The sequence below is a fragment of the Strongylocentrotus purpuratus genome, unplaced genomic scaffold (assembly GCF_000002235.5).
Source record: "Strongylocentrotus purpuratus isolate Spur 01 unplaced genomic scaffold, Spur_5.0 spur5_scaffold_5, whole genome shotgun sequence".
Taxonomy (NCBI): domain Eukaryota; kingdom Metazoa; phylum Echinodermata; class Echinoidea; order Camarodonta; family Strongylocentrotidae; genus Strongylocentrotus; species Strongylocentrotus purpuratus.
This window is the reverse complement of record NW_022145611.1, coordinates 22255275-22281238: the sequence shown is the minus strand read 5'-3', so window position 1 is coordinate 22281238 and position 25964 is coordinate 22255275. Positions and strand designations below refer to the sequence as shown.

The following is a 25964-nucleotide window of genomic DNA, read 5'->3' as shown; positions in this document are numbered from 1 at the left end:
TGCCTATGTGTTTTCCTCTAAAATACAGGCGTAATTTGACCGGTCATCAAAAGGTGGCATGGCCATAGGCCATGGAGTAAAATTGCTTGTGTGAAATGACATTGCTCTTTGCTTGGTATCTCTTTTGCAAGGCCATGATTAATTTTACGGACGCACGCGCTCTAGCACCGCGCGCTCGTACGTACACCAGCGCAACTAATAGTGTGTAGCTCAAGCATGCATGCCCGGCCGCGCAAAGCGGATGCACTTTCCGAAAATCTCTCATGGAATTCCGTACGAAGGAGTGTAATATGGCGAGTAAATCATCACCAAAAGGTTCTAGTAAAGTGCAGAAGTGTAGTTCAGCAGGATCTAGCAGCCCGACAGATAAGGTAAATATATCTGGTGAACAATTAGTAAAACATGCATCAGCTGAAATTGTTATTTATTGTGGTATGGTAGGTGTCTGAACGATTTTTCAATTTTCAATTTGGGATCGTTTTTCACCATTTTTGTTTGATATTTGAATAAAAGATGTTATCAGAATAATACATTTCAAATTTCAAGTCTCACCGATGTTTCTATCAAAAGTTACAGCCCCTTCAAAACGCTGGTATATTCATATCATTTTGGTCAAAATCGACGAAAAAGACGTCTACGCAGAGTGATGTTGTTTTGCTAAATTTAGCCAAACAGCTGTATCGCGCGATATGCAAGCGTATGCATATCGTACGCATGCTGCTAAGCCAATCCGCGACTTGCAGCTTGAGCTACGCTGTCTCCGCGACATGTGCCATTGACTAGTATGGTTGGCGTTCGTCGCACAATAAACCCGGAAGTGAATGCACGTTATAGTCAATGGCAATATCGCGGAGATATCTCCGCGATATTGCCATTGACTATAACGTGTATTCACTTCCGGGTTCTATGCCGCGAATGGCCACCCATACTTGAATTTGGGGTTTCGTTCGTGCGCGGAGATGTTACGCGATGTAACCATGGTTTGGTCTGAGCGGAGCGCACGCCCCCTAATTAGCTGATCCACCAAATAGCGAGAAGGGTATTTTTAAACTGTTATCAGTTGTGATCCCTGGGGGCTAGCGAAAATATAAGCACATAGAATTGTTCCTTAGGACTGGGACTACTTATCGATTGGGGCGTCATATCTCAAAAGTGACAAACCTCAGAGTTAGCCAGGACACAATGTTTCAATTGCTGTTTTGACCAAGATATTTTTAGAATTTCGGGGGCTACGCCCCTTTAGAAATATTGGAATTTACCTGCTCTTTCATATGACACCTCATTTATTGATTATCACCTTCAGGATCACAACAGATAAAGGTTTGAATCTCGAATTGAAAAAAAAAAATTGACTTTTTTTGCATGGTCGCGCAATGCACGTAGACTGCATAGGGATGCGTGTAATCTCTATGGGAAGAATTTTAGCACACAACATCGGGTGCGCGATCAGACACCTAATGGTAATCCGTTGTGATCCAAACATATCAACGTGTTTGTAACTCTGCTGAGCTGAGTACTAGTGGCATAGAGGCATTGCATGTCATGGATGGATGTATTGATATCATTTGGTGGTGTATTCGCTCCTCAAGATCAAGAGTCAATTGGCTCTTGGCTTTTGCATATTACGGTAACTGCCAGTGTGTGTGTAGATCTACTTGATCGACTATCTCAGTATCTGATTGAGCAAAGTTTGAGAAAGGACATTGTTACACATGTACCTAGAATAGATCTAAACTTAAATTTGAGAATTTTCTTCATCAAAATGTATTTATTGGATTAGATCTAGGGTATAATTATTGGAAATGGAGTCTCAAAACTGTACAATCTTCTCCTCCTGTAGTAGTCTAGACCCTATATTAGACCTAAATAAAAATATACATTTTTTGTACATGTTTTCTTTTGGAGAATGGAGAGCTTCGGGTGTAAGAAAAATATTGAAGGGATAATTGTTGGATCAGCAAACTAAAGACCTTTTGTCTAAATGAATCTTAATATCTTATTGTTATTCAATTGCTCCAGCTTAAAGATGAAGTTGAGTTCTGGTCATCATGCGATTGCATTGTGAAAGAAACGGTGTGGAATCGACCAGAAAGGGTTGATCATCAAGCATATAAAGAATTTGTGTGTATTGCAAGGTTCTAGAATCTTCAAAATGATAAGAACTTTGGCCAAGTCTTGGTAAAGTCTTGGTAAAGTTACAAACACTGTACACAGAAAGATGTATGTGGGACTATACGAACACGTGGCGTAAAAATCCTACCCCCCCCCCCCCCCCCCCCGAGTTTTACGATGTTACTGACATATTTAGAATATAAAGGCATTTGAAGAGCCATGCTTTTCAGGGAACATGTCTTATCTGATGATCTTCCACACTTGCATAATAAGAATTATTACGCTCACAAATTATTTTTCACCTCTTCCCAGAACTCGACCTTCTCTTTAACTTTATAGCCGATGTCTTAACTTAAGCAATCAATCTTGTTTCCGCATGTTTAATGGTTGTAACACAATGGCTAGTCTATTAGTCAGAAACATTGTTGAAGTTGAAGTTTTATACTTATTAAATGAAACTTTTTATTTGAACTGATATGAACTTCTTATTTAAAGGGCAATACAACCTTTGCGATGAGTTTATTTGTATGGAAGCATGTACATGTAATAAGAGAAACAGAGTAGCAGTTTGACATGAATCGGACTAGCGATAATAAGGAAGTTATGAATGTTCGAGATAATGAAATCAGTACATCTGTGGAACTCTCAGATTGGCAATGTAGTCGGTGGATTGTGAAATAGTATACTATCCTGTTTGTTGTAAACAAAATTATCATTACATTATGTTTTTCTTTTAAGTGCCCTCTTCTTTTCATAGTTTTATTACCACTCAAAATATATTATGAATAGCATAATAATTTTTAATAGGTCCTCTAACAAGAAAATAACTCATTTTTGATAAATTGACATTTTCTTTTGTGCGTTGAACAAATAGGAATGTTGTCTGCCACCCATTACAATGACAGTAATGGTCTGGCCAATTTGGAATTCCCTTTTGTATAGTGATTACAACTTTTTAAAGTTTATAACTTTTGTTATTGTTATTCCGATTTCATTCCGATTTCATTCAAACTGAAATCCACTTTGCTATTAAGGTTGGATTTTCCTTTGAACTGTGAAACCCATTCAGTTGCTCAATTGCTCATATATGGTGCAGTAACTCCATAGTTTTTTAGGTGTTGTGCATCATAAAAGACTTACTGTATGTCGCATCTGAATTAGGGGGGGGGTGGGGATGAATACATGTTATTTTTTGCACTAGTGCATGCCCTTATCAAATAGTGGAAAGGACTTAAAATATAAACAAATATGGATGGAAGAAAAGCAGGGAGAAAGGGAGGTGTCAGGGATGAGGGGGATATATGAGAAGCAGATGATCATTTTTACAATCAGAATCACAAATCTCTTAATTTGTTTATTCTGCTTCTTTCTATGACGTGGAAAATACTTCTTCCATCGGCTGCCAAGATCTCGTGGATTCATTAATATTTTGAATGTAATTGATTGTTATGATACTTCCTGAAAACCCAAGGAAGGGAGGATTCTGGACTTTGTGTTCATAAGGAAACAAGTGAGACCGAACATCCCCAGCAAAATTAGTAGCAGCGGAATGGATTCTTTTTGTTTTTGCAAGAGATGTGAACATGTCTACATTGTGTAGATTATATTTATAATCAAGATGTGATGAACAAGAACAGAGATACACATTTAAGATTGCAAAGTTCATCTATTTTCAGGCTACTTTTTTGGAGATAATGCCTATACATGTACTGTACCTGTCAAGGAAAAAGTTTAGTAATTTAGAAATACTTGACTAACCACAGAACATTTCTGTCAAAGCAACATATTCTAAACAACATTAACATTGTACTACTGTAGGTCTACAATTCTACATGCTAGATAATACTTACACAACTGGAAATTTTCTTTCATTTACATTTACATTATTTTTTGTCATTGCACTTATTGTCAATAATTATTGCGATAGTTTTGTTTGAATGCACTTTAACAAAATGTGTGAATTGTATCGTATTCGTACCCAATGTACAAGTAGATCATTTACAATTGTACATTGTATGTCTTGAAACAATTTGATTAGATAATCAATTAATCTGCCATGAATAGTTGCAAGTAGGAGGTAATGCATTGTTGACATTGAAGGAGTAACATGTGTATTCTAGCCCAAACCCTGGGGCTATAATTTGCATAAAGCAGTCTAGATCTAGCAATTGTTCTTAAAGATAAACTTTAGTACTGGTAATGCGATTGCATTGTGAAAGAAAAGGTGTGAAAGGATCAGAAACAGTTGATCATGGAGCATGTAAGTATTGGTGTGCACTGCAAGGTTCTGGAGTCATCAAAATCATAATAAATTTGACCGAGTCTTGGTAAAGTAAAAAACACTCACATAGAAAGCTATATATGGGACAACACACATGGTGTCGGGGATGGTACTACCTTGGTTTCCTTGTCTTTCTATGCTCATTACTCAGCCAGTATACATTTTCTTCCAAAATTGTTCGGCACATGTCATTTATTTGTAATCTTGAACATTCAGTGTAAGTTTCGTTTGATTCTGTGAGAATTAATTTCTTTTTTTTTACCAGTACTGGAGTTTATCTTTAACCTCAAGCCAATGCAAGCCTCACAAACCACAAACCCCAGTGGAATTGATCATCTGCATTGTAGAAAAAGATCTAGTGATCTTTAGAAGGTTTGACCAGTTAGGTCTTTGTCCCCCTTAGACACCATAGTTTAGATACTGAATGAAAGGGAACAAAGAGTGAACACTCTATTGCTGGCAACTATTCAATGGGATAGAAAAAGAGATTACCTAATGAAAGCCACAATAAGAAGACCACTACATGTACTTAGATTATCTATGGAACAACAAAGAAACCCCTGGAGAGTCACCTCAAATAAGCCTATACTGTTATTTATCTTGATTTTCATGACGTGCACATGTACATCTGCAATTAGAGAGCATTTTATTAAAAACTTGATTACACGTGTCAATAACAACCACAAAATAATTATGTGATAAACACATTGATCATGCCTCGTTACCGATTCTCAGTTGAGTTGTAGCAGCACCGTGTGAATTTCATTCATCATGGGCCAAGGAGAGAAAGAATGAAGAGAAAAGAGGAATGTGTTTGCAGGGCAAACAGGTTTTATTGATTCTCCTGAAGATCATTGCTTTAGAAGGTTTGTTCAAACCTAGTGGAGAGTAGAATCACAATTATTCAGTGGCTGGGAAATGGCTGCATCTAGGCCGACATCATCTACATTTGTACATGTTGTGGTTGAGTTGCACTCAGATGATGTATTGCTTTAATAAGCAATTTCATGGTATATTACATGGACTTTAATTCTGATAACATTTTTTTTCCTTCAAAAATGTGTAAAGAAAGAGAAGGTTGAGTCCTGGGAAGAGGTGAAAAATAATTTGTGAGCGTCATCGTATTAGTGTGGAAGAACATCAGATAAAAAATGTTACCTGAAAAGCATGGCTCTTCAAAAGCCTTAATATTCAAAATATGGCATGTAACAGATATTTATGCCATATGTCATGTACCATGCTTGAAACTTTACCAAGACTGGGCCAAATTTCTTATCATTTTGATGATTCCAGAACCTTGCAGTACACACCAATACTTACATGTACAGTTTATGCTAGATGATCAACCTTTTCTGATCGATTCCACAATGTTTCTTTCACAATGCGATCACATGCCCAGAACTCGACTTTATCTTTACATTATACATGTACATCGATTGTGATTTTGTGATTGATTTTTAAAAAATAATCCAGAACAAAATAATCAATGTTTACATGATTCAGAATATATAAAAAAGGTGATTCTGATTTTTGATGAGGATATTGCCAGTGTGTGAGTCATATATCACAAGTACATGTACACTATGTGGGGGGGGGGGGGGGGGGGGGGGGGGTCTTTTCCAAAGAGGAATTGATGAAGAATGTAAAATGTAAATGAAGAATGTCAAAGTAGTCTGTTTCACCTCACCTCACATGCAATCCTGTGCTCTTTCATTCACACATCAGATTGATGATTAAACTTGACATTTAAGGCATTCTTAAAATATTTGTGAAGTAGGAGGACACTGCATGTGTAAAATCCTTGTCCATCTCGACCTTTACGAGCAAGAATATATTGGTACAGTTGTCTTGTCCTGATGCCAAATTATATTCCATGATTAAATGTGCATGAACCTTGTACACTCAGACAATAGTTTGCATGTTTCTTTCTACAGTGTACAAATTTGTGTACATGCATGTGTAGGACTGCATGTGAACCAAATGCCCAGTTGCCCATAGCAGGCTTGAATAAAATAGTTTTTTAATGATTGTATTCAAGTGTTATGTTAAGATATACTGTAGGCACATTTTTACACCATATTTTTTTCTTCTACATTGTACAAATTAAGTTTTACCAGCTGATGTACCTGTAAAGTAAATGGACAAAAACTGAGCAAAGAATATGTTCCTTACAAATTTCCAAATGTATCATTTTACCATTTACCAACTCATTCTAAGGCTGATGTACAAAATTGTACATGTATCAAATATTCCCTTTGAAGTAGAACCCTGTCATGCCAGCTCAAAACTCAATCCTTAGATTTATCTCTTTTTTTTCTTTATCCAGGAATTAACAAAAATGAACACTGTACATGTACATGTATATGGAAAATGTGCAACATTAATGTATTATTTTTATTACATGTTCATGCCTCATGGTGTATTGCAAAATAATGAGTGGTAATGCTTGGGGGAAGTTCTGTTTCGTTATAAATCTCGCCTCATGTCGTATTGGGCAACATAAGAATGATTTATCTGTGACTAGTGCATTATATCAAGTGAAGTCCTTTCAGTTGTGAACACTGAACTACATGTAAGATGTACTGTACAATGTACATCAGCCTTTTCACATACAGCTAAAATTCTATAAACATGATTAGTTTCAAGGGCTTCAAAGTAATCACCTGTACATACGACATCATTCACACACAGAAATTTTAATGCGATCGTTAATCGTTTTGTGATTAACTATCTGTACTGCTCGTAAAATGCGCAGTAGTGCCATTGCGCATTGAAGATCATGTCATATCAATCAAAGCGCACGCTCCATCCAGTTTAAACACGTCTGAAACATGTTTAAACACGAATAACCTTTCACACACAAAATGTCAAGCTCTCTAGATACGAACTTCGTATCTGCAGCCTGCTTTTAGGGGCGTATGAATCGCGATTTTGTATCCATCCCAACATCGTATAAACGATGTTCACACTAGGAAAATTTACTATAAACATGTTTAAAACTGTTGAGTTAAACAGGTTTATACTAATCATCTCTGGATACGATGAATTTTAGCTGTGTGTGAAAAGGCTGCATGTAGGTTGACACACGTGGTTGCAGAAAATAGTACCTTAAAGTGTTTAAACAAAAATTCTTCAGACAATATACTTTCCTTATTTCTTTTGAAAATGTTCACAAGGTGATGATATTGTTTTTCCTATATGCATGTACATGTATGTTTCAGTTTTCAGTTTCAAGTTTTATTTCTGCATTTTCCATAAACAATAACAAAAATAACAATGAATACATTTTAGCAATATAATGATAAGTAATACAAGTAGTAATTCACAAATAAATAAATATAAATAATCAGTAGTACAATTAATCGTATTTGAAAAGAAAGAAAAGGGGGAGAATGCAGAAGACCGATATCGTAAGCAGAGCTTGAAATGATACCGGCCTTACAAAAGGAGGAGAGGAGACAGGAAGAAAGAGCGGGTGAAGAGAGTGCTGTGCAAAGTGAAGAGTGCACTGCGCGAGCTCCTCAATCTATCAAATAATTTCCTTTTTATATACAAATAAACAATGAATATTTATATTAAAACAAAGTACATGTAGTATATTATGACCAGAATCTAATTTTCATACCTTATCAATAAATATTCTTTCATCTTCACTTTAAAGGAAACAAGTGTTGTACATAATTTTAATGTTATAAGCAAGGAGTTCCACACATCGAGTCCATTGTGTCTCATTGATTTTTGTCATGTGTACATGTTAAATAGGATTTGGGCTTAATATTATGGCATTATTATTACAACATTTGCAGGAACATTACTCTCACAGTCACTCTGCATAAAACTCCCTGTTTCTTTTAAGCAAAACTGTTGTGTATTCTTTGCCAATAGATATAAACTGATATGCTCCCATTGCACACAACTTTTGAATACAGTTCAGTTCAAACAGGGTTGACCATCGTTTTACTTTCAAGATGTGCAATTTGGGTCCTTTTTCAAAATAAATTTGTGCATATTAAAGATACTACAGTGTGTCCCTTTTGCAGCCAACCTCAAATTCTGTAGAACTTTGCAGGAATTGTGAATATTTCATGTGTCCTATCTGTGAAATTTAAACATTAGCAGTGTCCTAATATTCAAATTATGCAAGGAAACCCGTTTACTTGCTAGACTTCACTGTCAGACACTATTGTCAGTATTGAGTGACTGACTGACTGGCTTTTTCTTCTTCTTTGTTAATAACATACATAAAATGAGCTGTAAAGGAATTTTGTCTTCATCAATAACCCACTTCTTGTTATGGCCAAAATTAAACTGATTGATTCTCTGCGCAGCATAAAACATACGACCATGCGGTACAATGATCTGAAAATCAAGACTATTACTTATTGGCTCTATACAATGTAGCTCCTAAGTCGATTTGACAACTAATAGTCGTTATTTTCCCTCTTAAAGACATTTTAAAGCCCCATTTTTTTAAGGGGAGTTCTAAATTAGTATTATCTTTCAAATGCCATTGGAAAACATTTAATCTTTTCTTTTTTTGCCTGCAAAAGGGACATACCGTAATTAAGGGTGTATAAACCGCCCTCGTGTATTAAACCGCACCCCTCTTTTTCGCCCTTAAAAAAAAGGAAAAAAAAGAAAAAGCAAGCCAGGTCCGTGTTAAAAAACCCACGCGGGAAGGCCTTTCATTTAAGTGCGAGGTGCAGCTGAATGTGTAAGATCATTAATGTAAATTAAAAAAACAGTAGAGAACCTACATGTAGGATAGAACCTTGTGGTACGCTGTGTAATAGAAGAAAAATTGGAGGAATTATTATTATTATAAACTACATATTGAGATCTATCAGAAAGATTACTTTCAAACCAAGATGACAGAAAAATTTGAGTGTTGTTCTAGTTTCCGAGTGGTGAGTCAACACACCGATTATTGAGCTGTGAGACATTGCCAGGCATAGTGCCAGGTGGAGGGGCATAAATCAAAACTTTAATTTTGTGTGTGTGTGTGTGTAACGTGTATAAACCGCACTCCCGACTTTGAATTTAAAAAAAAAAAATTTAATACACCGTTAATTACGGTAGTACCCTTAATATACCGGAAGAGATATTTGACGGTTTGAAATTGAGGGAATTTGTCTACATGTGTTTAGAGATTTGAAAGCATTTCCACATCTTACTAAATTGTCCATGTGCTCTGTATTAATTAGATTTAGACAATTCATTATTGAGTATTGCAATATGTGATACAAATGTACTGTCGTATCACTGCAGAGATGGCAGAATTGAAGGGGGAAAAATGGTAGGGTTATAAACTGGGTATGGATTCTGTTTGTGAAGAGATGAGAATGGCATGGTGTCAATATGACCATCAGTTTATGGATACCCATTGTAATCTCATATGGAATTACAAACCATTGTTGGATATATGCATTGTGCAAATATCTCACCACAATGAGGTTAATCTACCAATTTGTTTTCCTCAATACATGTTAGTACTGTGTAGACTACCCTACTAGTTCTTACTGAGCAGTGAGCAAGGTCTCTCCCACTGAATATTTAACAGGGTTCCATCTTGAAACATAAAGGCAAACTGTCAGTTAACAGGCCTACATTGAGGATGTACATGTACATGTAACTCAGAATTCTAAACTTGTATCTTACTTTAAAGGTAATGCGAAGTATTCAGAAATTGGATGGATAGTAATTCTTAAAAATATTGATATATTTGGATGCCCCTGTGGATGTATTATAAGCACTAGAAAACTTAGCCCCTAAAACAATTCTGCTTTTGAGAAATTGAAGAATAACAAATTTAATGGTGCTCCCGGTAAATTTCAAATATTTCAAATAGCGCCTTAGACAATTCCATGGTATCTGCGACCATGAAAATCTCAAAATATGCAGTTCTGATATATGATTTCCAAATGGGAATAGCAAATCGGTCGATTGTAGTCAAGAAATATTGTTTCAAAGCTAAAGTAATATCAGTCTTGAGAGGGAGCTAAACAGCATATTGAGTTTACTATTTACAATTTCATCACTTTGGACTTGATCTCAACTGCGACAACGATCATTGAATATTGTAAAATCACTATGCTTCCAATATGTTCATTTGAACCAAATTCATGACCCCATACCAAAACTTTGTATTACCTTTAATAGGAGAGTTACATGTACATGTGTAGGTTGTAAATCACATTGTACAGTGTAACATTTGAGCAATATGAAATTCATTAGAAGGGAACTTCACCCTGATATTTTGTTGGTTTTTATAGAGCAGAAAAACATGACAACAAGTCAGTGATTGATCTCACCTTCAAAAACTCATAACCTTTTTTTTTTTTTTTTAATCGTTTTATGCCTAAACTTTCACTGACCTGTTTCTCTCATTTTCTTCTATTAAAACCAACTTGATATCAGGGTGATCTTCCCCTTTAATTTATTTCTTATAATTCCTTTAAAACATTGTTTTGAATATCAGAATAGAATTTGATAGACTTAGGGAGGTCTTGCATTTAATATGCAGTGAATATTGATGAGCAACTGCAATGAAAATGAAATAGATTATTATTATTTTTTTTTGGGGGGGGGGGGAAGTTTCTTTTGCAGATGTATATTCACCAGGGAACAATATATGGTTCTCAACTTTTCATCATAAAAATGTGTGACTTTGGATGTGTAGTACGTATTCCGTACATGTACTGTATGCCCTAGATAAATCAAGTATGTACACATGTATGGCAGTGCTTGATAGTGATGATAGTCTTTTAGACTCATTTACTCCTGCTCCTAACAAAGGCAAGTTCAGGTTCACCAGTGTTGAGAAATTAAGCCAAGTTTGCCTATCACTTCCTACCCACCAGCAAGCTTCTTTTAAAGTCACCCCACTCCCGAGAGACACTCTCGAGGGCATTTACAATTTGCTAGTGTATGTTTAGTGCATGCTCCCTTTCACACACTCAATTGCGTTTCCACAATGGAGGGACGTGTGTAGATGACATACATGTACAACTGGGACGAGGCGCTCTGAACAGACGAACGAACGGAAGATGCTTTGATATCATAAGAGCTAGCCACCGTTGACGAGAGCACAAGCACATGTGATATTGTTCGTCTTCAGAGTGTTGAGTGCTGGTCACACTTTTTGATGCCATAAACAGATCTGCATATTTGTGGACTACGCCAGAAGAAGAGGAGGGAGGTCAACTTTATGGATCGTTAGAATCTCATGGCTAATGCTATAATTCTCTTTAGTGTTCATATTGCTCATCATTGACTTTTGGGAAGAGTTGTAGTGTATATTGTTGACCGAGCATGGATCCAGCAGAGGTAGGCAACGATTGAATCATTGAACATGACAACTTTCTTTGTATTTAATGACTGCACGCAGTAGTATGTTGCCTGAACATGAACCTGAATATGGTGTTTTGCCATTGGAATATGAACATTTTTGTGTGCTTTCGTTGTATTGTTGCTATTTCAGAAGATTGTGTGTTCTGTTTGATGATAAAAAAAAGCATTTCCATTCACCGATGTATAAATAGCATGGTTTTGGTTTTCATATCCTGAAACCATATACATGTAGGCAGTGCCAGTAAGAGGCCTATCGTAGACATACACGTGTTGTTGTTGTTGACAGGCCTCTTATTGACATGTATGCCCACAGAAGAACAAATTGACCGTTGGCATAGTTTTCCAATAGCTGCGTTCGCACTACAAGCAATCATTTTTTTTTTCTCACATTCAAATGTTTTGTCAGAAGTCTCTCAGTAACACCCATAGACGGGCAAAAACCCAAATAGAAAATACCTACCTACATGTGTATGGACTGTTTAGTTTTGAAATGCTGGAAGAAACTTCACTGAATTTTGCAGTGAATCGTTCCAGTTTTGGGTCACATGATTTTCCTCACTTCCATGCTAATGCATGCAGGGCAGGTACAAGTGGCGCATTCGAAAAAATCACACACCCAAAAAGGATTATACGTATTTTATCGCACACCATTGGTCACCAACGGTTTCTTATGGGTTTTTCCAGTAGTGTAAATGGCAGTAAAAAAAAAAACATTGTTTTTTCAAATTGCTTTTTGGGCTGTGTAAATGAACATCATGTCAACATTTCAACATAACATTTTCGTTAAAATAAGTTATTTATGTTTTAGGAATTAGGGGGTGTTGGGGTGCTCACATGTTTGAGAAGGTTCAGTAGGGGTCTGATCTTTCTCAAGCTGCTCTCAATCTTGTGGTGCTTCTTTATAATCTCTTTAAAATCTCTTTAAAATCAAGAACATTATGCATCAACAAGCCAATATGGAAATTCAGTGCCAAAACATCTGTACAAGTATACTTGCATGATTTTTACTTGGAGGAGGTTATGAACACAAAATCTATTTGTATGCTTATTCTATGTACATGTTCCTAATGTACATAAAAAAGTACACATACATGTACCTACAATTTATTTCAGTCCTTTCCAAATGAAATTAATCTATTTACCTAGTAAAAAGGGTATTTTGTGCTTGAGGCTCATGCCAATACAAATTTGGTTGCCCATCCAACTGTCAATTAAAGGTATTACAAAGTTTGGGGAAATTTTGAAAAATGGGTGGATAGTGATTCTTTACAATTTTGATATATTTGGATGCCTCAGGGGATGAATTAAAAGGACTAGAAATTTTAGCCCCTAAAACACTTCTGCTTTCGAGAAAAATTGAATATAAAGATTTACCGGTGCTCCCGGTAAATTTTGAAATATTTCAAATGGCTCCTACGGCCGTACAATGGTAGCTGCGACCATGAAAATCTCAGAATATGTAGTTGTGGTATATAATTTCCGAACGGGAATAGCTAATCGGTCGATTTTAGTCAAGAAACATTGTTTTACAGCTTAATGAATATTTGACCTTGAGAGGGAGCTATACAACATAAAGTGTTTATTATTTACAATTTCATAACTTTAGAGTCGATTTCGACCGCGACAACGATCAGTGAATATTGTAGGATCGCATATGCTTCCAATATGTTCATTTGAACCAAATTCACGACCCCATACCAACACTTTGTATCACCTTTAATGCATACATGTACATGTATAATGTACATTGTACGTGTAAGACTGCATTGGTAGGGCTATCCATGTGGTGAAGAAACTGATGAGGCTCGGTTCAGTCATGTTGAAGGCTTCATATATTTTGGAGCATTATCACACAATAACAACATTTGTGTAAATTAACACATACTCTAATTGTCTTATACAGTACGGAAAGGGGGTGGACAGTCCCCCTGTCCACACACAACATTTTCCGTGATTAGGCGTGATTAGTTATACCGTTTCGCGATAGTTATACAGTTTCGCGATAGTTTTACAATGAAATTGTGTGTGTGGACGCTCACTAACGATACGTCGTATAACGAAACGAAGGTTTGGGCATTGTTTCGAACTAGAACTCAATAAAGAATCACGCCTAATCACGCCTATTTCACGGAAGGTGTTGTGTGTGGACGTAACTAGTGTAACTAGTGTAACTAACTGGGCGGGGCTTAACGTGACCTCCAGCGAAAGGAGACCAGACCTCTCATTTCCGCTTCCATTTCATGACCGCAGTAGCAAACTGCGCACCTATACGACATTTCGCTGTAGAGTTTCAGGATTACTTTCTTCTGTGTGTGGACATCCTGGAATTTTAAGATGATTATTTATATGACGTTTCTTGTGTGTGGACACTGAAATTTATACGATGATTCTTTATACGGCGTTGCGTTATAGAGTTTCGGGATAAATTGTTTTGTGTGTAGACACGCTGTTAAATACATGTAGATGTGTAATATGATCCATGTATCAGCACATTTATGGTTGGGGGAGAGGCTGTAAGATAATTATCGAGGAACAAAAACAGATGCCAAGTTGTACTTGTAGTCTTAGGGAGGAAATTAATTGGGCACATCATATTGGCACAGCTAGTGTACATGTAGTTTGTACATGTGTGTACAACAATGTAAATGCTCATGAAAGATGAGGGGGAAAGGTGATCATTTCTCTTTTAACACGTTGGACACGTTGGACAAGTTCTGTAATTTAAACTTTATTTGTAGGGTTATTATGAAATGTGTACACAGCACAATGAAAAACATTCATTTTCAGCTGAAAATGTTACCGGTAATTGGTATGTTGCCACAGGGAATGGTTAAGACTTTGATCCTATGAACATTGTGGTTAAACAAAATATATATTGATTACAGAGTTGATGACGATATGCAGACTATACATGTATATAAAGTACATGTACATGTACATGTATTTTTTATAGGAATTTGTGTCAATTAACACAAAAATGAAGTTGTTGAAAATGCAGGAAACGATTTAGAATTGCACTTCCTGGGGAAATTGTCAATAAATTAACACATATTCACTGTGCACCATACTGTGTAGTTAAGATTGCCGGGAAGATCCTGTGTGCACGACACATTGGGTGCGGGGACCATACTAGCGCTGTACATCCATGCTGGCACAAATGCTTCATCTTATTCGTACAGTTAGAAAATTTCGCACAATTACACTGTACATACTGTACAGATACTTTGTGTCTATCAGACAATGTGGACACAGATGACAACATACATTTTTTTGTAAGTTGTAAAATTAATCAATACTACATATACTTTACATGTAAAATTCATGAAAATGGAACCCTCACGTATGTGCTTAAGTACATATGAAATACATGAAAATCTATAAAAAGGAGTAGTTTTATTAGAATTTAACAAACTCAATAGATATTTCAATAACTACAGTGTTTGGCAAAGTTCAATTTAACTCCACCTTTTTTATCCTTGATGCATAAAACAAAGGACATGTCAAAACATACATTCACACCTTTAGTCACATCCACCAAAACATATGGGCACCGTGCTTTCCAGTATGCCATACCAGAACTATGGAACAATCTTCCAGAGTCTCTAAAACATTGTCCTTCACTACATCAGTTTAAATCCGACTTAAAAACATATCTGTTTCGATCATGCCAGTCTTAAATTTAAATTTATATAGTAAACATGTGAATTTTGTAATTGATTTGATAATTGTAATTGCTAAACGGTGAAAGCTCAATATTCTTCATGTCTTTTCTCTCTTCTCTCTCTCTCTCTCTCGTATCTAAGCGCAGAGAGACAATTTTGTAATATGCACTATATAAGAATTGAACATTATTATTATTATTATTATAACAAAAGACAGGCAGAATTTCATTTTAAAAACGAAGTCCACCCTCAAAGAAAAGTAGAGACAAAGACTAGTGACAGTTTGTGGAACATTTTTATAACAAATAAGAAATTAATGAAAATTTGTAGTCAATCACATGCAAATTGGTTACTCTCTAATATTTCTTTTGAACACATCCCATATTTTCTCTTTACCCCAAATTCATAATTTCTGTATTTTCTGAAGAAAATGTTGAATTAGACATGAGCCTTACATGTAGATAAAATCATTACATACAAATATAGACTGCTTTTAGGAGCATAGTTTAGAACTATTGAAAGATGATCTTGAAACTGTGACTCAGGGCATATCCTGTGCAGTCTCAAGATCACAGAGGAGCTACATGATGTATGCCGGTAGTTAGTTTTGACCGCAACACGAAAGATAAGCAGTCAATAAATTTGCTTTTAGTACAAAAAGATGTTTTGACAAGATATAATGCCTGTCAAAATAGATTTATTTGTAGGGAAACTGATTAATCTTAGAGTAATGTGTGTGTCTCACAATCTCACTGCACGTACATGTGTACATGTATCCATTATTTCCATTGTTTACTTCATGGCCATCAGCTATCTATTGTGTCCTTACATGGTACGTGCAAGTAGAACTACATGTAAGCCTGGTCAATATCTTTTGCTGTACTGCCCAGCAGTGACTTTCATGATTGCAGTTTTGACCAATGAGAGCCATAAAATCTTGATGTGCAATACTGTATATGCTTTTAAACAACTCTTTACAGAGCTACACTTATTTCTTCATCAACAACTAAGAAAATGAAAATGAACTAATGAAAGTAAAATGGAACAGGTTCCCTGAAGGTTGAATACATGTACTGCACAGAGTTGCCAATTTGCATTTGACCTATTATAACTTTGTTTTCTACAATTTCGACAATTTACATGTAAAATGTAATGTCAGGGAGTATGTCCCATAACTTAAAGGGATAGTTGAGTTCTGTTGCAAAGGGCGCTACACAAAATAATTTTTTTGTGAGATAATGAAAAACTGAGTGCCAAATTTGAAAGAACATACAATTTAAATGACAAAATCATCTTTGTTTGATAAAAATCGGTTCAAAGACTGCTGAAATATCCATAAATATCACAATTTGTAATACTTGTGTACCACCACAAATATTAGATAATTTGAAACAGCCGTTGAATAAACGAAATAGCACCTTTTACGTCATATTTCAGGCAATGCCGATGTTGGCTTTTTTGTTGGCATTTTTGTTGGCATTTTCGTGTCGGTTGAATTACGCACAACCAGCAGGCCCTTGTATTGTTATTTTTAATGAAATAATTAAGTAACAGTCACCGTATTTTTCTGAAAGTGGAGATGAATTGGTATTCACTATTTACATGATTTTTAAACTTAATCCATTGAGATTTAGTTCTGGGAAGAGACATAAAAATGGGCTAAAATTCATTCCCTGCCATTTGTGCATCTGGACATGGGTAGTATCTTCAAATCTGAACCAAACCTATGAATTTAGACTCTAGTAGAACACATACATGTAGACCTAATGCATTTACAAACATTCATTTACCATATTCAATTGGCCATGGCAGGCATGAGTAAGACGTAAGCCATATTCACCCATCGGCAAGCATTGAGTGTGGGTGTTAATAGTTGTTCATAGATGGGCAGGCAGCCTGAGCAAACATCAGCTGTCAATTATCTGGAGGCTAATGTTATGTAATAAGTACGCCCAGTTGAAATAAAATTAAGGTCTATGTGTATGAGAGATAACTAACACATTTTAATATTATTTTTACATAACTTAAAACATTACAGGTGTACTAATGAGCTTCAGTATTATGCATATTAAAGGTAAAAATACAAAGTTTTGGTATGGGGTCATGAATTTGGTTCAAATGAACATATTGGAAGCATATGTGATCCTACGATATTCAGTGTTCGTTGACGTGGTTAAAATCTAGCAATTTTAAATAATAAACTCTTTATGTTGTATAGCTCCCTCTCAAGGCCAAGATATTAATAAAGCTATACAAAAATGTTTCTTGACTAAAATCGACCGATTAGCTATTCCCGTTTGGAGATTATATATTACAACTATATATTCTGAGATTTTCATGGTCGCAGCTACCATGGTATGGCCGTAGGCGCTATTTGAAATTTATCAAAATTTCCTGGGAGCACCGGTAAATTTTTATATTAAATTTTTCTCGAAAGCAGAAGTGTTTTAGGGGCTAAATTTTCTGGTGCTTATAATTCATTCACATGGGCATCCAAATATATCAAAATTGTAAAGAATGACTATCCAGCCAATTTTCAAAATTTCCCAAAACTTTGTATTACCTTTAAGAAAATATGGTTTCATCCTTTATCCTTGTAGAAGTACTACAACTACATTGTCTTACACAAGCAAGATGGCTCTACTCTTATGCATACAATGTACATGTAGAATCTATCATGGGATGGGAATCTAGAAAATTATGGTTGTCACCAACCACCATGCATATTGCATGTGCTCCGTGCCAAGAAGCTGTTTTGATCTCGAGTTTGGCAGATCACGTTCCATTAGGTTGAAGAGAAATTTTAGCTTTGCCAGCCGTATAATTCAGATGCTCACCTTGCGAATTAGCACAAAGAGTGTGTGTGTGGGTAAACTCCTGTAGCTTTCAATTATCCATGTCTACCTGATAGAGTTCACTAGACATCGTCGATGGAGAGTGCTGATGAGTGGCCTCAAGCATCACAGTATTTTCAGGATAGCATGCTAAAGGCTTGTTCAATTTGTATGGTTTCGACTGAAATATAAATATCTCATATTGAAAATTAAACAACCATTATTGTTTTGTTTTTTTTGCAGTCTCGTTATTATTAATCTTTTATAACTTTATTGGAGAAGCTCGCTCAGCTCGCGCCTTTTAATGTTTTTTTAAACGGATATGGCGCCATACAAATGCTGTGAATCATGTTCATCATCATAACATGCACATGTACAGGTACATGTAGGTCTGCATCACCATTAAAGATAAACTTGAGTTCTGGTAAAAAAAGAAAATGAATTCTCACAGAATCTAACGAAACTTACACTGAATGTTCAAGATTACAAATAAATGTCATGTGCCAAAGAATTTTGGAAGAAAATGTATACTGGCTGAGTAATGAGCATAGAAAGATAAGGAAATCAGGGTAGTACTAGCCCCGACACCGTGTGTGTTGTCCCATATACATCTTTCTGTGTAAGTGATTGTTACTTTACCAAGATTCTGCCAAATTTATGATGATTTTGATGACTCCAGAACGTTGCATTACACACCATTACTTACATGCTATATGATCAACTTTTCTGTTCCATTCCACACCTTTTCTTTCACAATGCAATCGCATTACCAGAACTCAAGTTTATCTTTAAACTTTACAGCAAGGCTAGATCAAACAAGTTTATGTACAAATTTGAACAAATGTACAATATTGATGTTCTTTCCAGCTCATTGAGTTTAAATCACACATATTGTATGTGCATGAATGCTGGTTGTGTTCAGTCAAGAGACCGTAAGGCTTGGGGTGAAATTTACGCTCTTCATGGATCAGATATCAACCTCAACATGTTTACTGTGAATAAAAGTAATTGCTGCAGGCAGATTACCTCCTTGTATTTGTGTTGGGGTGTACTGCTAGCACCACAATAATTTGATTTTCCTAACTAGACTTGACTCGATCTGATTCACTCTCATCTTACAGACTTTTCTATAACTAGAGATGATTAGTATAAACGTGTTTAACTCAAGTTTTAAACATGTTTATAGAAAATTTTCCCTGTGTGAACATCGTCTATACGATGTTGGGATAGATACAAAGTCGCGATTCATACGCCCCTAAAAGCAGGCTGCAGATACGAAGTTCGTATCTAGAGAGCTTGACATTTTGTGTGTGAAAGGTTATTCGTGTTTAAACGTGTTTCAGACGTGTTTAAACTGGATGGAGCATGCGCTTTGATTGATACGACATGACCTTCAATGCGCAATGGCACTACTGCACATTTTACGAGCAGTAGTTAATCACGAAACGATTAACGATCGCACCGAAATTTCTGTTTGTGAATGATGTTGTATGTTCAGGTGATTAGTTTAAACACGTTTATACTAATCATGTTTATAGAATTTTAGCTGTGTGTGAAAAGGCTGCATGTCACACACAGATCTATACAACATTGTTTTGTCTGGTTTGACACAGAGAGATGGTGAGATGGTACTAATGATAGCTAATAAGTTTCCCAATGGATCATCCACTTTATGTGGCTGAATTAGTGAGGTATATCAAAGCTGTGAATTGTCTAGTGATCCACAGTATTCACCCATCTGTGACACTAATCTGTACAATAGGTTTAAATCCAATAAATCAATCACATCTCCTTGGTAAGCTGACTAAGCTCTATTCGAGTATACCTTCCTCACATTACATTTCTTTCTTTTTTTCTATTGTAAGTGTTGATGCATTCTAAATGAAACCTTCAATAGAAACTGGTTCCCATTTTAACTTATCGTTTTCAGCATATAATTTCTTTATTTCTTGCACAAAAGGCCTCATGGTATTGCACAGACAACTGAGTAAAGACAGCATGCTTTATAGATATTGCTGTTTGTGTAAAATGAGGTTTCAGATGTGAGGATCTAGAAATGTTACTCATTCTTCAAAGGTTAATTTGTAAATAAGTTTGCAGTGAGGTTACGTACACATATTGTGTCTTTAAACCTATATAAATAGGTGATAATATATTGACCATATATTGACATCAGAGCTATTACAAATACATGTACATGTATTTTTATACTTGAACTTACTAGCTAGTACTTAGGGTACATTTAGAACAGGCCTACATTTTATGAAGTTTGAATTTTTAGGTATTTTCCTTGAGATCTGCCTGATAATGACATCACATGTTGAGATAAAGCATGAACAAGGATTTTGTGAGATGTATATCTGTGAAAGGAGGTTTATTGAATAAACAGAAACCAAATGAATCCATGCATACAACAGTAGTATCACACAATAGCAACAGTAAACAAGCTTTTATTAAAGGGGCAAGTAAAGCGAAGTGAGTTTTTGTCCAGTAGCTACTAGATCTGAACTGATCATTCATGGATGTTTGTTACAATTCCAACTGCTTCTGTTCAGTTCTACAATTGGGCTTTCCCTTGAATGCCAGTCAATATTCACATTGTAACTTTGACATGTATATGTAGAATTGATTTGTCAGTCTTTTGTAGGTACAGTTATGAACTTACCAGAAAATGTAATTTTTCCACTTTTTGTTTAAATACTCTGAACATGGTTAAGGTGCATATCCTTTTAAAGATGAAGTTGAGTTCTGGTCGTGCGATTGCATTGTGAAAGAAACGGTGTAGAATTGATCAGAAAAGGTTGATCATCTAGCATATAAGTATTTGTGTGTATTGCAAGGTTCTGGAATCATCAAAATGATAAGAAATTTGGCCAAGTCTTGGTAAAGTTACAAGCTCTATACACAGAAAGATGTATATGGGACTACATGAACACGAGGCGAAAAATCTGTCCCGATTTTTACGATGTTACACGCCATATTTTTAATATGAAGGCATATGAAGAGCCATGCTTTTCAGGGAACATGGTTTATCTGATGTTTTTCCACATTTGCATAATAACAATGATAGAGCTCACAAATTACTTTTCACCTTTTCCGAGAACTCAACCGTCTCTTTAAGATTTAATTGGCTAAAGTGCAGTTTTGATACCAGCTTTTAATAGCTCTAGATCCACTCTGTCCTTGGTTCCTTGTTGCTTTGGCTTCACTCCAAAGCCTTGTTGTATACTAGCCTATTTCACATGTCTCTGTGCACTTCCAAGAGCTTTGGAGTAGTAATCTTGCGCAGCCTACATGTTTATATACACTGTACATGTAGCTGCCTTTATGACGGTACTGAAACTTCCCACCTCTTTAATTCCTGCTATTACCCATGTACATTTGCGTCATTTGGGTTGAGTGTGTCAAGTGTAGATTGATGCTTTGCTAAAGGACATCAATTAACATTGTGACATGGATTTTAACCCTGTACCTCGTTATGGTACAACGTACACTGTACCTTATCCACTGGACCACAACACCTGTATAATTTCAATGCTTGAGTTTGCTGAAGTCATATCACTGTGGCCAAACTGAATTAGAGATGGGGAAATTCCCATTGTATAGATTATGTCATCACCCATGGCGAAGATGCATGTAGTGGTACAGTGTATGTTGCAAGTGCTGGAATGGAAGTAGCTAGATTACGCTTCCTGTCACTTCTGCGATGTCTGGTATTACATGTACTGAGTCAGCTGCATATCTCTCTTTGAACTCTGGTGAAGGAATTGGCACAGAATCAAACTCACTTTATAAATACAAGTTCTTCCATCATGCTTGTCTAAGTACAAATTTGAAAGTTTGTGAATAACACCTCCCATATACATGCCTACATGTACGAGTACCTTTTTACAATGTTTTCAATAGATGAATGTTTGAATATTATACACATGTACATGTACATACTAAAGTGGTGCCTTTGATTTACACAAGTGCTTTTGTAGTTCTATGGTGTTACTACATTTACATGGGCTGTTTTTTTTTTCATATTGCAGATTCATCAATTTTGTCAAGTTCTAAAAAAACACTAAATTATCTGTGTTATGTTTCTTCAGATATTGTTCATAATGATTCATATTTTAAGAGTGAACTGAGGTGTACATTATGTTCTTTCTTTTGCTTTTTTAACATACAGAATCTGAAGAGCAGTAACTCATCAAAAGTGTATGCCGAAGACCAGTCCAGTCCCCAGAATGGCAAACTGTCTACGTCACCTAGACAGGATAGTACAATGCCAACACCACAGATAATGGGTCCCTCAGGGAAGAAAAGACTATCTCCTACATGTACGACAAATCGTTCAAACAACAACAATATGCATTCTCTGAATGTGGACATTGATCTGGCCAATGCCAAGATGAACAGTGTTTCTCCAGGAAGACAATGCCTGTCAGACTCCAGACTCACGGTGAAACCTTCAAAGAACATTCCAGCCTCCAATCATCGCAAGAGAAAGCTAGACATTGACGGTGCAGAGATTTTCAATGACGTAACAGTGCCAATGACCTCACCGAAAAAGAAGAAACTAAGTCCAAAAGATATATGCAACATGAATAATGTGCGGTCAAATAAAGATCTGCTAACTGTTGACTGGAACCAGAATGAAAAGAATGTTGGCGATGAATCTTTTGAAAAGAGGAGATCAAGTTGGTCTGAGATGTCTCCTGATAGCTACAAGCATTCCCACAATATAGGTCACAGAAAAGTGTCCCCCAGAGTGTCCCCTAAAATGTCAAACTCTTCAGAACTCCCCGCTCCCATTGCTTGGAAGGCATTACCAAACTCTAAAGCACAGAATAACCACAAAGACACTCACAATGTGGACAGACAAGCCAACAGTGTTTCTCCAAGCAGTGCAAAAGTGCAGCAGAATGGACGTCTTCAAAGCAGTACCGCCTCTAACGGTGAACAGAAGAGACCAAGCTTTTCTCACAGTATCTCAAATGATTCTGTATTTGATGACAATGTCTTGGAACCTAATGAAATTGATGAAGAACGATTTGAGAAGGTTGATAGTGAGGTTGCCTTCAATAGGACAGCTGGGATAAAGAATAACGCAGCAGCAGGAGATATGGGTAAACCTAAACAAGCTACAGGAAGAACATCACCCAGAGGGGGTGGCAAGCCAAAGGAAGTTATTAGGAAACATACTCTTGGCTCAGGTGATTCAGGTGTTGATAGCAAGAGGAAACGAAAAGGATCTGTATCAGAGAGTGTAGAAAGTGAATCTGTAATGAGCAGTTGCACAGAGGATTCATTCACTGATGATGGAAGCATGGCAGGACGCGAAGGTCTTAGCTCGCCCGAAGATGGAAAACCTAAGAAACGCAGGTTCAAGTTTGCAGACACACTTCCTCCACGCGCTCCAAGGGTAAGGCGGGTAGCCAGTCTGACAGCAGAGACGAAGGTGCATATGTTATATGAAAGAGATGAGTTTATTGAGAAAATGCCTGCAAAAGTGTCCGCTCCAAAGAAAGCCAAGACAAGTCCAAGTGTAAGCAATGCCCAGGGAGATGGTTTGTTGACAAGGGAATCAATTTCTACAGATTTCAAAGTTTCACAGGATGCAATTAAAGTTGGAAATGATTCCAAGGGGAAATTAATTACAGGAGAATGCATGAACGTGACAAATGGGCAAGAAAAAGCAAAGGAATCCAAGAAACCTGCCATGAAAGCGAGACTAAAAGATGTGACATCTCCAAGTTCATGCGCGCCACAACTTGCTACAGGGACAACAAGTGTACAAACATGCACTCGATGTGGAAAACCAATGAAACCTCAAGGCAATATAGCTCCAGATGAACCCTCGTCTGGTAACGGTAACAACCTGAAGCCTGACAGTTCATCTTACAATAAAAGCATCAACCCAAGCAGTACAACTCTGTCACCAACCCTTACAGAACAGACCTTGGTTCCACATTCTGCAGGGAATCAGATACAGTTAACATGCTCATGTCCACAGGCTCAGAGGAGTATTTCAGAGCCTGCTGCTGGAGACAATTCCCTTTTGAACGCTCTAGCACCTTTACTTGGACAGCCCAGAAGAGCTTCTGTTGATGCTGCTGAGTGTGAAAAGCTGAACGCATCACTGAAAGGGGCTTTCCTGCTGAGATTTACAAGACATTCCATCGATGCACCTACCGCCATTGCCAGCCAGCTTTCACTACCTTTGACTCAATTGGGTATCCTTCAGTCAGGTAAGTGCAACTATGTCAAATTAAATGCACTCGTTAACTCTTATCCTGCCATAATGAATACAGCCCAATGCCACAGGGTTAATCCCCATTGTGCCAAGCCACAAATCCCCCCTGTGCCAAGTTGAGATATTTTGAGATAATCTGATGATGCGATCAATAGCGTGTGCGAAGCACTCAGCACTGTATAATGAGCATGAACAATAACTGGTATTACGACTGCAAGCATGCATGCTTAAAGCAGCTAAGCTGTGGCTCGCTCGTGTGAATTAAGCAGCCATTCAAAACGCGCTTGCGTGTACAAAGCACTATAACGGTAGCATGCATGCATGCGGCCTTATGGCAGGATATGAGTTAGGTCCCGCTGTTGTCAAGATCAAAGAATTCATGTTTGACCTTGGATGCACATGACATTAACTCAAACAATAACATAAACAGTAAACCCACAAAACTTTTTATCATTTCATCGTTCTGGTTTTAGAATACATGATGGAAATTACATGTACAAGCAATCTGGCATCAAAGCAAATATAATTTTTCTGAGTCTTTCATAATATGTTGATCTTTCTTTACCTTATGTACCAATGTGGATAGCTTGTAAATCAGTAGGCAGGTATACTCTACTTGTTTACCTCTCTGCTCTGTCCATGCAGGGGTGTGTATAACTCATAGAGCTCATTAGAAAGATCAGTGCTTCAGACACCTGTGCAAGCTATTTATGGCCAGACAGAGTGGTCTAGCTTCAAGCTGAGTTATAGCTAGCCTCATCTCTGCGACATGTATTCATGCAGGGAAGGGATGTATAGAACAAGTACACACACTGCTATGTTACAGCAGCCATCATTGAACAAAAGTGTATATCTCTTTAAGAGTGACTGTTAAAAAGTTTCTCTCTTTTATATGTGAAACTTTAGAATGTATGGCTTTTATCTGACATTATGCTGTTTGTACAGTCAATTTCAATTTTTGAAGAAAAACAAATTATTTTGCAGTTTCAAGAATAAAGATGAGGCCATAGGTAACCAAACCAGCAAAAGCATAAAGGGGAGATGGTATAATTCTTGCAAACTATTTATTTAAAAAAAATCCACATTAGGTCTTTAAAATGTTCATAGTCTCTTTATTTATATATAATCTAAATCTCAATATTATTACAAAGACTGTTCAATCCCCCTAGATGTCCAGTAGCTAGGTTTATTTATATGTACATACATGTATGTACCATAAATATTTTCCATCAAAAGTCCATAACAGAAGGGATAAAGAAATTGTTAAATCATGCATATATATCATACCATACTTATGGATAAATCAATCAGTCATTTGATACCATCTAAAGCTCTGGAGGCTCATTCCATCTTGATACACATCATGCTTTTAATACTTCTCACTTTTAGACATGTAAACATGTACGTTTGTACACATTGTGGAAATTTGTACTGCAGCACAGACAAATGTCGGGGGTCAACATGTTTCCCAAGTGTTAAATCAG

General features: G+C 36.5%; 1 protein-coding gene across 2 annotated transcripts in view; it reads left to right on the top strand.

The window, feature by feature from the left end:
* Positions 1 to 239: 239 nt before the first annotated feature.
* Positions 240 to 25964, top strand: part of LOC100892440 (muscle M-line assembly protein unc-89) — a 60977-nt gene continuing 35252 nt past the window's right edge. Inside the window, exons 1-2 of one of the 2 annotated variants that reach the window (XM_030998512.1) lie at positions 240 to 371; positions 22414 to 24475. In XM_030998512.1, coding sequence (XP_030854372.1) covers positions 264 to 371; positions 22414 to 24475 — 2170 coding nt within the window. In that variant the 5' untranslated portion in view covers positions 240 to 263. Of the gene's footprint in view, positions 372 to 11059; positions 11720 to 22413; positions 24476 to 25964 lie in introns of those variants that run through there. The other variant, XM_003729796.3, reaches the window with a different exon arrangement.